General features: G+C 30.4%; 1 protein-coding gene across 3 annotated transcripts in view; it reads left to right on the top strand.

The window, feature by feature from the left end:
• Duox (dual oxidase) overlaps positions 1-15,788 on the top strand; it is a 201,744-nt gene that overhangs the window by 151,316 nt on the left and 34,640 nt on the right. For 2 of the 3 annotated variants that reach the window (XM_043045166.3, XM_087168163.1), the window contains exons 11-16: positions 2,099-2,271; positions 2,417-2,598; positions 7,443-7,561; positions 9,797-9,934; positions 12,703-12,837; positions 14,439-14,644. In XM_043045166.3, coding sequence (XP_042901100.1) covers positions 2,099-2,271; positions 2,417-2,598; positions 7,443-7,561; positions 9,797-9,934; positions 12,703-12,837; positions 14,439-14,644 — 953 coding nt within the window. The remainder of the gene's footprint in view (positions 1-2,098; positions 2,272-2,416; positions 2,599-7,442; positions 7,562-9,796; positions 9,935-12,702; positions 12,838-14,438; positions 14,645-15,788) is intronic. The other variant, XM_043045167.3, reaches the window with a different exon arrangement.

The raw sequence follows: 15,788 nt of genomic DNA, 5'->3' as shown, positions 1-15,788 counted from the left end.
ATTAATCCCTTGTTACAAGGGGTCAAGACCTCGGTATTATTTTCTTTCCGCTTGCCCCAATAACTAAATCTTCGTTTCATTTTTAGGGTTTTGTGTTCGTATTTGTTTGGTGAATGTTCACAATTTGACAGACTAAAGTTCTGGAGATAACTACGATTTGGGTGGAGCCAGTTACTTTGTTGAAATGTTTCAATTTGTATAATTGAAATGTTGAATAAGAGGAGCGCTCTAGATGCAACGTAATATTCAATGACAGTACATTTTGTTTGTTTTTGAGAGTCCATGCAGTTAATTGAAATGTTGGGTTTGGTTGAGACGCTGAATAAAGGTTAAGTATGGGGTTCGAAATATACTTCATTTCCATCTATGTTTAGATAAAAAATGAAACAAAATAAACTACATGAACTGCGGATTCATTTTAACTTATTCAGTTAATTGAATTTCAGGTTTTGATACATAAAGTTAAAATCTTGGGAGTTAACATTTTATTATTTTTCCGCTGTGATTTAAACTAGGATGAACACTAACTTTAAAAATTACAAATGGCAATTATCTATTTGTATACCTTTTTTATAGGTTTCTTTAAGGATTTCTATTACAGACCTTTCGTAACGACTAAAAACCTTCATAAATTTCAAGCACGAAATAATGAAGTAATTTTCAAAATAAATTAACAGCTTTTATAATGTTATGGTGATATTTTTTTGTGAAGTTTTAAATTGTATGTAGTTGAAATATCACCATTCTTTTGCAACATGATATATTTGTTTAAATCTACGTACAATATCACATTTACTAAATGCTTTTCCAATTGTATTTAATTCAAAAGCATTTCAAGCAATTTAAAACATACTTTAATAAATATAAATGTCAGTAATAAGTTCAAAATACCCTAAACCATGTTTACATATAACTATATATTTTCTTTATTTGGAATGACTTTTCTTCGCACTTTCATGTGATTTTTCTACTTCCATTAAATCAAAAGTTCCAGACTCCTAAAGACCTTTTTTTCCATTTTTATTTTGCATATTACCTTTCTTTTTAGTTTGTTTTTAAAACATAATCAGTTTATAGCCTATTTGATTTTGCAGACACTGCCGACTTTTCTGTCAACGTTAAAATTCTAAATTCAATATCGCTCATACAGATTCAATATCCTTTATGTTACGAATTCAATATTACTTATACAGAGTGTAACATGATTTTATGTTTTTTAAATTTCAAATAAAACCAACAATATATTTTCCAAAAAAAAAATTAATCTATATTTGATAATATGCCTAAAATAAACAACCCCATTCTGTCATTAAAAGCTCCACAGAGATTGATTTAAAAGACACGGTTCCCAGACACCAAACACTGGGTGCTTGATACCAAAGTCAAGTATCAGTGATTACGGTCCGTGAGCCGGTGGTTACCACTTTGATCAGCCTGCATAAGTAAGGACCGAGGATGTGCGGCAATGGTCCTCGTTAAACTGTTCTATCATGAAATCATCAACTTCTCACGGGCTACCAAAGCCTGAGAGCCATCCCCTCTGTGATCAAAACTGTGATAGCATGTCTTCGGATCATCCTCAGGGATGTTTCCCAGACCGTCGCCAATAGTTTATTGTGCAGCTCAAATGCGGCGTACATAAACTACCCCTACCATATTCGCGAATCTTGGCTCAGTAAGGAATCAAAGGGCCTTTATTTTTCCGATATTGGCCATATATAGAATTTTCTGATTCCCCCGATATTTTACAACCACTCTACTACCAATATCGGTCCTATATAGAATTTTCAAATTCACCCGATATTTTATATCCATTGTTCAGCCAATGTAGGGTCTATATTGGCCCATATAGGCCCTATATAGATCATTCTAGGACCAATATTTAAAAATCTAGACATCCCAATATTGGTTCCTCTGTGAATGATCTTATAGGATCCATATCGAGCCAATTTTGAACCTAACTGGGACCAAGATAAAATTTGTTGCCAAGGTACTGTCTTTTAAAAACATTAAAATCTTATTTCAACCTGATGGAGTACTGTAAAAAATACCTTTTAAAATTAATGATGTGTTATGACCCTATACTTATTTTTTCCAGATAAACTTTTCGGTCCTATGGATTTTACTAGACGAGATTTGGCAGCTTTAAATATTATGAGGGGACGAGATAATGGCTTACCTGATTACAACACAGTTCGGCGTTATTTTCAACTGCCAGTACTTAGCAATTGGTCGCAAATAAACCCATTACTCTATGAAAAGAATCCAAAAGTAAGCATACAATATTCTTCCCTTCTTAAAAATTATGTTTTCTGAAATTTTCATTTATAGAAATGTCTCATTACAACTTGATTTCTAATGTTTAGAATGCTGAATTGGATTTGTGAAAATTTTTACATTTTCGCTTTACTTTCAGATGTTTGAATCTCTCAACGAAGCTTATGAAGGTGACATGAACAACATAGATTTGTATATTGGTGGAATGCTTGAAACGGAAGTAGACGGAAGACCTGGCGCTCTTTTTCGTAGAATCATTAAAGAACAGTTTGAAAGACTAAGAGATTCAGATCGGTTTTGGTTTGAAAATCGTGCTAACGGGTAAGGATTTCTTTTTTTTTTTTCAAACTAAAATATATATTCATTTTAATTCATCGCCGTGGACTGATCGTTAAGACATGGTTCCCAGCTGATCACCGAAGTTAAGCATCACTGGCTGTGGTCAGTGTGTGGGTGGGTGACCACTTGGACCAGTCTACGTAGGGACCGAAGGTGTGCTGTTTTGGTCTTTGTTAAACTTTTCTATCGTAAAGGGCTCGAACTTCACGTGCTGGTCGTCGGGCCACCAAAGCGGGTGTGCCATTCCCTCTGCAGAGGATCAAAATTGTGATGGCATGTCCTCGGATCATCCTCAGGGATGCTTCCCAGACCTTCGCCTATAGTCCATAGTATAGCTCTAGTACTACGTAAATGAACAACAACAGCATTTTAATTGAATAGTTTCGTTCCTTGTAAGATACAATTTTCATGACATGGCAATGCACAGATGGGTGCTTAAAAATAAAATTAAAGTTGACTTTTTTTACTGCAAATATTACCAAAAAAAAGTAATTCTTAATTGTTTTGGTAGTTGATAATTTTGATGTCTTGTTTACATACAGTTCCTGAACAAATTATTGGACGCACTATAAGATTCTATGAAAAATCTTAATTATCAGGCGATTATACCATACAGCTTTATTGTTTTTACGCTGCTGAAACCGGTTTGCACTTGCTTACGTTCTTGTATCCATTGGTTAACATTGTAATGCAGTATGTTAAAAATAAATACAAACAGGAAGTATATAAAAAATATCCTGAATAAGAACCCATTGCATTTATGTTTAAATATAAAAGTATTGCATATAAACTCGCGCAAAACATGTAATTATTAAAGAACTACAGTGCGTCTAATAATTTGGTCTAATTATTATAATATACTAAAATAACACCTTACATAATAGATATTCTGTATTCATATAATATATCGTCTAATTTATCCAATCATCAAGTTTATATCATATATCGTCTAATTCAGCCAATTGATACACGAACGTGAACAAGGACAAACCGGTTTCAGTCACGTGAAAAGCAAAACTGTATAGAGTATCACCTGATAATTAGGATATTGCATGGAATCATATAGTGCGTCTAATAATTTGGGCAGGGGCTGTTTATACTAGTAGAAGAACTGACTCAAAATATTACATCAAGTATTACTAATTGTATTTGTAGCCTGATAAAGTTTATCTTTTAATTAAGTTTCAATTTGAGAGAAGCAATTTAATTTTCCCCGATATAAGTTGGCCATAAGATAACCAAAATTGATGATCATCAGTCTGATAACTAAATTCTTGCTACCCAAGTGGAATGTTTTAACAAGTGGTATAATTGTATAATATCATGATATAAGCCAATAGTTTAAACTTGCATTTATAAAAAATTTTCAAAACGTTCGCTTTGGTGGCAAAGCAAACTTTGAAAATGTAATCAATGGTGCATACCCTTAGAAACTCTTTTCTTTGCCCGAAAACTCAAAATGATTGGTAGGATTCAATTTTTGCTTATTAAATTTAAATTGTTAATTCTTCAGTGTAAAGAGAACTTGTTTAAAAAATTTGTTTTAGGAAGGAATTAACAAAAATCTTCGCTATTACATGTTTAAAGAGATCTCAGCATAACATTGCTTAACCTAGCATTAACCAGCTTTTTAAAATTTTTTTATTATTAAAAATTTCTAAATCTTTTAATCGGCTTTATTACCGATATTAATTTTGTATTATTGAGACTTTTATAAAATGTTCTTCTCGTAGTTAAACAAAAGGTGATTGTTTTATAGTAACAATTCCAAGATTCCACATTCTTTGAATAGGTAAAGGCCAGATGATCATTTATCGAATCTTTTGCCCCGTGAAATTTTTTTCTAAAAGATAAAAACTGATAATTCAATTATCTTAAAATGGAAATTTATTTTGAAAAAGACCTTTTTGTTCCCTGTAATATATTAGTAGTATACATATTTATATTTGATCAGAAATTAACTATAAAACTTAAGTAGTAGCCAGTAATAGAAAACCTTAACTTATTCTTAGGGAGAAGGCCTTAATTCTGTTATCAAAAATTCCCTTTTTTTCATATAAGTATTTTTTACATCACTGCCAAATGTAGCGTTTTCTAAGTAGCCTAAATAACACCCCTGCGGTGTGAGGGGCCTCACTAGGTTTTAGGGAGCTCTCGTCAGGAAAAATAACACTACGAGTTGAAATAAAACCAAATTTTAATTGTAAAATATTTTTTTAATAAAATATTTAAATTGTAAAATATTTTTTGATTATGAAATATTTTTAGTTCACTTTAAAAATAATATTAACCCTTAACTACATTTTGAATATCACTGCAAGATAATGGGCTATATTTCCCTATTTAAAAAATAAATTCACTATGGTATGTGTATACAGTGTTTCAGTTTAGTAACTGAATTCAGACTGTTCAGCGCAATAACTATTTTCAATTTCCTAAATTGAAATAAAATTAATGATTATCCAAATATTTCTTCTCTAGAGTGTTTTTGTTTCATATTACAATTCTAAATTTTTTATGGCAAGTCTAATACAGGGCGCACTTATAAATCAAGCAGGGTAGCTCACCTATGTCTATATGCGCTACTACGCTTCCTAAAAAGTTATCGAGAATGAGTTAATAGCAAAATTCTGTAGCTGAAACAAGGCGGCATTTTTCTTGGTGTATAGCAAGTTTCAAGTTCAATTATCACTATCGTTTATTTAAATACTTCACTGCGTTTCCTCAAAAGTTATCGAGAATGAGTTAATACCAAAATTCTGCAACTCAATCAAGGCGGCATTTTTCTTGGTGTATAGCAAGTTTCAAGTTTAATTACTCTTACAATGTGATGCGTTCTATCCACATTTAATGGAAGTTTAATTTATTCCATTATTATTTATTTAATTCATTCTAAACTAGTAATTATACGAATTCAAGTCCTCTATCAAATCAATGAACAACCGTTCCCGCATAGCATTTTCTAACTGCTGTCGTCTACTTAAATACCCATTTCTGCTTTACACTTCAGTAGTTTTGACGTCCAACTACATTATAGGATTATTGATGATGCAACACCTAGTGTTAGGCTAGTTTCGAAAGATAAACATCGGTGTCAAACCATCGCCTTAATTAAAGATAATCGGAAATTTTCTTTGGATCAATAAACTGAAATTGGTAGTTTCCACAGCGAAAGCAGCGATTAACCGGATTTTTGTGTCTAATAAAGGATGTGGTGATGGACATGAAAGTATCTCGTTATTTTTTTGTATTTTTGACACAAGAAATTGTATCTTTGACAAGATTGCCAACACGAGCACCTGACAACCTGGTTGTTTTAATATTCTAAATATATCAGGAAAATATCCGACAATTTAAAAATCGACAATTTTGAAGAAAATTTTTTTTTTTTTTTACTATTCGTATTTTATATTTTTATTTTATAACCGTTGTTGAAGACCCGATTTTGAGTTAGCGATTACCAGTAATCAAATCTGTAGCTTTGCAAATTTAAACCCAACCCAAAGGAAAAAGAAACTCTTGAATCAAATATTGGGAGAAATTTACCTTTGCGAAGCTCTTTTTGATGGAACTATCTCGCATTTGTGTTACATGGAGAGGAAAAACAAGAAACCCTCCCACGATTAGCCTGACAACAAAACCCATGATCTGTCTACCACAGAGGATATTTTACGTCAGCACTGTGGTCGGTGTGAGCCAAGTGCGGAATTCGCATCGAGCAGCCATTTCTAGGATTTGAACCCGGTTCAACCATTATCAATCAACAATGTTAATCAACGATTGTTTGATCTATCACGAGATTAGGACCTTTTATTGGATTGAATGCACTACATATTCAACACTACACCAGAGTTTATTGACAGTAGTGATTTTATTTTATAGCCATCGGTGAACATCCGACCCAATTTTAGGCTTACGACTGCTAATGTTCAACTCCGCAGCCTTGTACTTTTGGAACCAACACAGAAGAAAAGGCAACTTCTAGATCAAGTATTGTTTGAAATTTGCCTTCGTAAGTTGCCAAGTATTGTTAGAAATTTGCAGGACATTTTGAAGGAAATAACAAGCCTTTTCGTTACATGGAGAGGAAAACCACAAAACTTCCCACTGTTAGCTTGACGGCAAGGGGACTCTAGACCCTTATCCATCTACCACTGAGGATATTTTACGTCCGGGTGTGGAATTTGTATCAACCAGCCATCGAATATATTATTAAAAAAAAAAATTTTTAATGTATGTTAGCAGGAAAAAACTTTATCGAAACAAAGTTCTGCAGAAAATACATTTGAAATGCATGGAAATTCTGAAATCTAAGAAAATTCTGAAAACAAAAAAGTTAATATTGATATTAATTTCAGTCAGTTCATATCTGAAATTAATATGAATATTAATTTCAGAAAATGAATTTTATGTCTTAAAAATATAAATTATTCAAATTCAGAAAAGGATAAAATACTCAAAATATAATGTGAAGAGTAGTGTTGAATGAGTTTAGTGTAAGAAAACTCAAACCTGTGATTTTTTGTACTTTCTTTTGTCCTTTATCCACGTTGCTTTTGCTTTATTCACGTTGTTTCAGCTCTATTCACGTTGTTTTTGCTTTATTCACGTTGTTTTTGTTTTATTCACGTTTTAGCTTTATCCACATTGTTTTAGCTATATCCACGTTGTTTTTGTTTTATTCACGTTGTCTTTGTTTCATTTTATATTGAAAATAAAGGTTCAACAAAAAGAATTGCTTGATTATATTTTTTTTAAAAATTATTTTATAAACTAATCACCTACCATAATTCTAAGTTATAGCTAGTGATGTTTTTGATTTTCAGAATATTTACTGAAGAGGAAATAGAAGAGATACAAACATTGAAATTGCGTGATATAATTGTTCAAGCTAGTGGAATCGAAGATGAATATATTCAGGAAAATATTTTCTTCTGGAAAGATGGTAAGTTTTTTTATTTAAATTATAGTTCACTGATAATATTTACATATATACTGATTGATGCTAACTGATATAACTTTAATACGATATTTAATATTCTAGAATTAGTATAAAAAAACAAAAAAATTAGAACAATTTAGTTCAAAACTATATACAATCGTAATAAAACTAATATTCACATCAGTTAAAAATTCAATAAATAAATTAATAATTATAATTTAATGTAGTTCCTCTAACTAATTAAAATAGTTTTTATATAAAAATATTCCTTAAATTAATTAATTTGTAGATAAATTAAAAAAGTTTTTTCCTTAAATTAAAATACTTTAATTTTGTTATATTAATATCACTTGGGAAAATTCTAAACATTTGTTATTGCATAAAATATAATTTTACATTAAAGTATTTTAGTAAATGTTAAAGCAATTTTTAGATCCCCAAATTCTTAAAATAAATTTACATATAAACAGTAACGGATAATTTTTAATACAATTTTGAAAGTGCTTTATTTTTTCCAATGATGTCAATCTACTCTGACTTCTACATTCCTTTTTTAATAACAAAATTTTATCTTCAAATTCTTATGTTATTGCCAGTTTCAACGCTAAATGATTACAATCAGTCCAGTATTTAGAGTTAATGCTACTGAAGTCCATGTTTAGAAACTTGAATTGGGGATTTTTCTTATTTAAAATCGTTAATCAGGCAGTAAGATTTCTGATTAAAAGTGGAGGTTTGGTCAGAGCGTTATTTCTCCAATGCATTATTTTTCCCTATGGTACCAATCGAACGGGATTTCGACATTCTTTTTTAATAGCAAAATTTCAACTTCAAATTCATATGTTATTGCCAGTTTATTACTGTCAATCCAGTAGTTAGAGTTAATGTTACTAAGTCCATGTTTAAAAACTCGGGTTGGGGACTTTTTCTCTTCTAAAAATCACTAATCAGGCAGTAAGATTCCTGATTAAAATGAGAGGCTTGGTCAGGGCGTCAACAGAAGGGTGGGAGGTTCTTATGACGCCTCTTACATGATTCATTGAAATCAGTCTATCAGAATGACCTATTTGAATCAAGCAACTGTCAAAAGCAACTCCATTCCTATTAATGTGTAACAAAACAAATGATTATGAATTGATTTTATATTGACGTGGAAGCCACGTTTCTGTGCAGATGTTATTAAAGAAACGTTTTTTAAAGAAAAGGATTCGTCAGCAATTATTTCTCTCATCAAACATTTTTGAAAAGTTTAGTTTGGTGTTTCAAAACGGAACGAAATTATTGAATGTCGTTTGACAAGTGATGCTTTTTGATATTGAAATAAAAATGGTTGCTGATACTTAAAATGAATAAACTTTTATTGTAAATCTATCGTAAAAATATTGTTACTGAAGTATTATTACTAATCTGATTTTATTCATCAACTTATATCATTTCAGTTATAATTATGGGACAAATTAGGTGTTGCACGCACTACGTCTTTTGAACTGTTTACCGTATTGTTTGACTCAGCATGTCCTCTTTAGAACTTAGTGCCACTAAACCCTACATTCAATCCAATCCGTTACTGAAGTATTAAATTTAAAAAAAAAAAGGCTTAAAAGTTTTAAATAAAGAGAAAATGAATGCTTTTATTTTTAATAAAAATTGCGTGCTTGCAACTAATCACATGGATGTGTTTAATTGCTTGTTCTAATGTAATAAATGTGTGCATGGCTTGTTAACATTACAGTTTTAAATTTTGAGTTCATTATCACGTTGAATCAATTTTCGGATCAAAGTTAATTTGACACCGGCAAGCGAAGTCAAGCGTGTGTCGAATCTGATTCGCTGGCCCACGCATGACGTTGCTTGCAAATATCCAATTAATGTATATTTATGTTAACAAATAATAGCTGATCAGGAGTTTTTCCCGATTGAATCCAAAAATGGTTATAGCAATAATAATAATCGTATATAGGCTTTATAAGGAGCCTGTGGATTATCATTGTGTAATTTACTTTTATCTTCGTTTTAGCATAAGAATACTAACTTTAATATGTTATAATTTGAACAAAATTTAAATGTTTTTTGGTGCTATTTATCACTACATTGACACATTTTGTTCGTAGATTGATATCTAAAGATAGTATTTCAGAGGGCAATATATCTTAACCGTGTTGTTTCATATTGTTTTGTATTTGATTAACTCAGTAATATGTTAATTGTGCTCAAAAATTTAACCAACTTTTACATTAGGTGATGTTTGTCCGCAACCGGCGCAGCTGAATGGTTCCATGATGGAGGCGTGCTTGATGCTGGACGGATACGACTACTTTCATGGAAATGAAGTTGCATATATCTACTCCTGCATCATACTCGCCTTTATACCCATTGGTAAGACATTTTTTTCTCAAAAAAGTTATTAAACTGGATAACGAGAAGTTTAGTGAAAAAACACGTTATATGACGGTTTGAAAATATACAATTTTAAAACCTGATGTAAGTACAAAATGTTAGTCTGAATTATTGTGAGTAATTAAATGAAACATTCTCAATTCGGAGAGATTTACAACAGCTCAGTTATAAACTCTTAAGTTATAACAGTTTTGTAAAAGCTGTATTTACAACAGCCAACTTCCAGAGAAAATGTTTTCTAATTCAACAAAGAATGTCTCTTAACATGTATTCAAACAAAGAAATTTTAATGTTTAATCTAAACTTTTAAGTAAAGTATAACGAATCGATAAAAACATGATCTGTTTCCCAAATCTTTTTTATGCCTTATTGAACAAAAGTAATATTTTTTTAATATCACACTTACGATTGACACTACTTATTTTTTAAACTGCTAAACAAGCAGGGATACTAAAAAGAGAATGATATATTACATATTTATTGAAATCTTACATTATCGTGTAAAGAGCTAGTGATTAATTTTACAAAAATTATGGAATCAATAAAATTTCTGAAATCAATAACAGCATTTATCTGCCAGCGAAGCAGTTAATCAAAGATTGTATGGCCTTTTCCGAGATTATGACCTTTTGTTGAATTGGGTGCAATACAGATTCAACACTATACCCAAGTTTATTGACAGTAGTGCTTGTAAAGGATGGTGTGCTGATCATTCGACTACCATTGAACCAGACGTTTTCAATTGTTCCGTGATCTGGAGATTGTGCTGGTTAGCACAATTGTCGAATTGGTTTTGTATCAAGGAATATCAATCCAATACGAGCTACGTGCATTATCCTGATTAAAAATTGCGCTTAAGAGGTATTAAAAACAGAGGCCACCCGTCCTTAACCTTTTCGGGACGAGCGAGTCATAAATATATTCGTATGGAATCAGAAACAGGATGGGGGGGGGGTAAAAAGCGTTAGCTTAAGTTTGGGCATGGCTAATTTGACAACCTTACTTTTGCTTTCTCTTTAAATCTAATACATCTAATCTATGCTTATTAAAAGTGTAACTATATAATTTTTAATTTGAAGTCTTTGTGATATTAATAAAGAAAACTATTATTACCCCACCAACAAATAAACTGCAATAAAAATAGTTAGGCTATCAGTTTTATCTTTCTTACCGTGATTGTCGCCCCCCTGAAAATGCATGTATGACTCTGCCGTCTCGAAGAGGTTAACTCATGTGAAATGTATGGTCGTTGTAAGAATTGCTGAGAAAGTCGTAAATAGGAAGTGATCGAGACGCGTATCTAATAGATCTCAGATCATCATTGCAAGTGATTGGCTAGTTCAAAGATCTCGAATGGAAGTTGTCAATGTGTGTTCTATGTGGTGAAGTCAAACGCAGATGTGGTCATCATGACGGTCAAGTTTCGTCTGTTAGGATAACTTGCCGCAATTCCTGTTTCCAGGTTGATCTTGATCAAACCATGGTTCTACCTATGTTTTATACCGTGGCAGTGCAATTTCTTATGGTCATGTGCACATGACATCTTTCATCAGTGCTGTTTGTGATCGTGATGAGAGATCTCAGAAATTTAACACGACATCCGTGTGACCGTTCTTAACCCATAGATTCCAAATTATGTGAAATGTTTAGCTAACTCAAACCGACACAAGAAGATATATCGCTGTCCGATAAGCAGCAATCCCAGTAGGCTATGTTTTTTTCCTAAATAAAAGTGAAATAAGTGCTCCTAAGAATTTCTCGTTTTTACAAAAAGCATTGCAAATAAAGTTTTAGCTGAAAATAATGTTCGAATGCAAAATTAGATTAATAAAAACAAATAATTAATAATCGGCTCTCTAATCTTTATTTTTATACTCATAATACACATCACTACTGCCAACTGTTTAGCATAAATGCGCTGAAAATCTAATCACTCAATTGTGTGTGACACACTACCTTCTGGATGTGGTAATTTTAATGACCAGTAGTTCATTTTTCAGTTTTGTTTTTATTTTGAAGAGATTTATTATGCTAAAAATTCTTATTCTAAAAATTTACAAATCTTAAAAAATGCGAACTTATTTGCTTCAAGACGTCAACCCTTTTTTTTTCAGTAATCCCAATTCTTTAAACAACATAGAGCTTACGCGTAAGCCTGTATTCAAAATGCTCAGTCTACTGTCGAACAGCTAATGAGTGAGTGAAATTTTCAACAGAAATTTGCTATCGCTAAAACTGTTAATTCGCTAAGATGGTTTAATTTCTTTAACTAGTCTATAGTATTAAGATGTGATATTTAGTTTTTAACTCATATTATTCCTAATGCATTTATGGTAATATTAAACAATTTTTCAGAAACCGAAAGTTTAGAGATAATAAATTATTCTCAAAACATTTAATGCATTAATTAATTTCGAAAACTTGCTTAAATATTTCTAAATGGAGCAAAAACAACCTATATCATAAAAAAACAATAATGACTCATTATGTGTTCATGCATAAAAAAGGCACATTAAACATTAAACTATAAAAAAAAGGAATTGAATTTTATTGAAAAAGAAAATCTTTGAAATCTTATATGTATTAATTATTTATTTAAAATTCAATACCATTTGTTAATCTATCTCTTATAGCTGTGCAATCTACTTTATTGTAAATAGATTTATATATTTATCTTGATATAAAATTGGATCTTACTTAAGCCTAATCATATTTAAAGAAATTTAAATCTTTTTTTTTAATTTCAGTATGTGCCGGTCTTGGATATGGAGTGATTAAGCTACAAAATAAACGCAGACGAGAAATCAAGCTGAAGAGAGATTTGAGCGTTGGAAAAAATTTTGACAAATTGTGTATGTGTGTTCGATTATCTGCTTTTAACGGTGGGCTATTGCTTTAACTAATACATTGACTCAGTTCTAAATGCCTAGGCTACAATTTTTGTAATTCATACAATTTTGTAATTTCTGTACTTCATATATTTAATAACGCTGTCTTATTTAAATATCATTAAATAAGTATTACGTCACGCAATTAAAAATTGTGGCCTGGATAAACGATGGAGCTGTGTTTTTTTGCCAGTTGATGTAAAAAAATTGCAAGGTGTTCTCTAAACCTCGCCCTCACGATACATTTTTTTTAATATAACTATTAAAAACAGAAAATAATAGTCACATATACATTCCGGAGGTCACAAGCAAGTATTTAATAACAATATTCAAAACCAAAAGATAAACTGAAATTCAAATTTGATTTATTTGAATTAAAATTAGACTTCGAATTTAAAATCTAAAATCGACGATAATTGTTGTAGTTATCCTAATAGTTATTTTATCAAATAGAAATGGGTGGATAGTTTAATTGTGCTCAACAGGCCAACGAATCTTTTTGTTTTCAATTTTGCTTAAGAAATAAGTGTTTAAAACTACGATTCATCTCATTTCGTAAAAGTTTCTTTTATTATATATAATATATTGTAAATAGTATATTATATTTATACAGTCGAACTCTGTTATAATGAACTTTGCTGACCAGTAAAAATTCCACTATAAGCAATGGTTCACTATGTCCAAATTCTTTGAAAAGTTACTTTTTAGTCTGCTACAATATTACTGTTGGAAATAATGATTATGATGATACATTATATGTTAAGAAAATTATTAACTGAAAAAACAGATAGTAAATCAAATATTAAAAAGAAAAATAATAAATGTTTACATTATATGGGATAAATTATTGATTTTTAGTTGACTACAATTTGATTTTAAGTACAGTTCACCTATTTTCTTATCAACAAATAGTTGAGAATGCAGTATTTTCTTGTTCTCATATTCTGCAAGAAAAAAAAATTGAATATTCAATTCCGATTTCACTTCTGAAATAAAAGAAATCGCAGCGTCTTGTTCTTCCTCAATATCTAGGCGGAAGTGGAAGAAGGGATATCTGCTGCTTATCAATTTGTTCGCTTTAATTTAAAAGCAAATAAGATTTGATGCAATGTAAAGAAATGCCGTCTTTTGCATTCGCAACTCCTGCAATTTTAAAGTTGAAGAAATGATATAAAAAAATTAATAAGTAATAAAGATAAATAAATAATAGTTCAGAAGGGAACATTAAAAAGTTCTTTACAACCGAGTGTTCACTGTATCCATGTTCATTATAGTGAGGTTCGACTTTAAACCGTTTCTGAACCTTTTTGATGCAGATTCTAATTACTAGAAATGATATAAAAATTTAGTAAATAATAAAAATAAATAAATAATAATAGTTCAGAAGGTGTCACTAAAAAGTTCATTATAACAGAATGTTGAATGTATACAGATTCATTATAGTGAGATTCGACTGTAAGCAGGCTCTGAAACTTTTTGATGCAGATTCTAATCACTTTATTTTTTTAACATGGCGATGATTGGAGAGCACCTTGCATATCTATTTATGCTAAATGAGCTATTACTGATATTAAACTCTTTAATTCCAAATTTAGACGTAAAGGAATGGCTACACCAAAATCATAAGCGATGCGTGAAGGTAAAAATCGGACCAGATGAAGTGATTTCGACAATCAATAGAAAAGGTGAAGTGCTGCGGAAAATCGAATTCAAAACAGTCAGTGTTCTCATCATTGAAGTCACCAGAGACACGCATAAGAAACCCATGGTACTCATTAGATCTCCAAAAGACCATGATTTGGTAAGTTTGATCCATATATGGCAACGTTACTTTTAAAAAGTAACGAATAAAAGTACAAGTATTTTTAAAAAAAGTAACGAGTAAAAAGTAAAAAGTTCTTATTTTAAAAAGTAACGAGTAAAAAGTACAAGTACTAAACAAAAAACGTAACGATTTAAAAGTACAGTCCGCAAAAAAAAAAACGAATCACCCTGAATAACTTTCGTTCTTATGATCGGATTTTCACGAACAAAGTGTCAATCTTAATGGTTTCTGGGGGTGACCTCAAATATGCTAATTAATTAGTGCTAACTATTAATTAAGTTACGAAATCAGACACAAAAACGTACTTTCTCTGAATAAACATATATTTTTTTTTACATATTTGGATTTCTGACCTTCAAAATATAGGGGGTAGCCGCAATCTGGGAAATATGGTCCCCATAGTTTGGTCAGGAGAGCGATCCAAAGTTCGTACCCCTTAACGTTAATTTCACTTTTTACTTTTTTAGTAATATTTTTAAAACTATTAAAGAAATTCAAAGAAAATTGCACCCACTCATAAAACTTGATTACCCAAAGATAATTTCTTGAAAAAAATAATTTTTAATAATTATTAATTATTTTTTATTATTTAATTAAATTGAGGATGAAAAAGTTTTGAATTATAAGGTATGAATTTTTTTATACAATATTAATCTACATATTTTTCAATAGAAAAATCTAAAGTTACAACTGTTTTTATTTATTAGAAGCTGAGAAAAATTAAAACTAATTATTTTTAAAAAAATAACTTGGCGACAGTAAAGAAATAATTAAATGGGGCGATTAATATTAAAATGTGATAAACTTGCGAGGAACTTGACTTCGCGCGCGTAGCGTAAAATTTCATTCATATTTTTTTCGCTAATAATCGTTTGCTAATCTTTTTATTTTTATTTCTTTCAAACTGTAAAATAGGATATTTCTTTTTTAGTCGTTTAATATTTTATTTTTCTATTTAGTAAAGAAATTTGATTAAAAAACACTTTATTAAACGAATGTCTAGTTTTATAAAAGCGTGCTTCTGATAGAATATGATTGATTATACACCAGATTGTGCTAATTTAATGTGATTTTTTTAAAATTTTGTTTTTCAATAACTGATACAATTTCAATAATATAC

Source organism: Parasteatoda tepidariorum, chromosome 7 (assembly GCF_982258835.1).
Source record: "Parasteatoda tepidariorum strain Cologne lab strain chromosome 7, Ptep-v5.0, whole genome shotgun sequence".
Classification (NCBI taxonomy): domain Eukaryota; kingdom Metazoa; phylum Arthropoda; class Arachnida; order Araneae; family Theridiidae; genus Parasteatoda; species Parasteatoda tepidariorum.
Note: the sequence above shows the minus strand (reverse complement) of the source record. Positions and strands in the feature narration are given on the sequence as shown.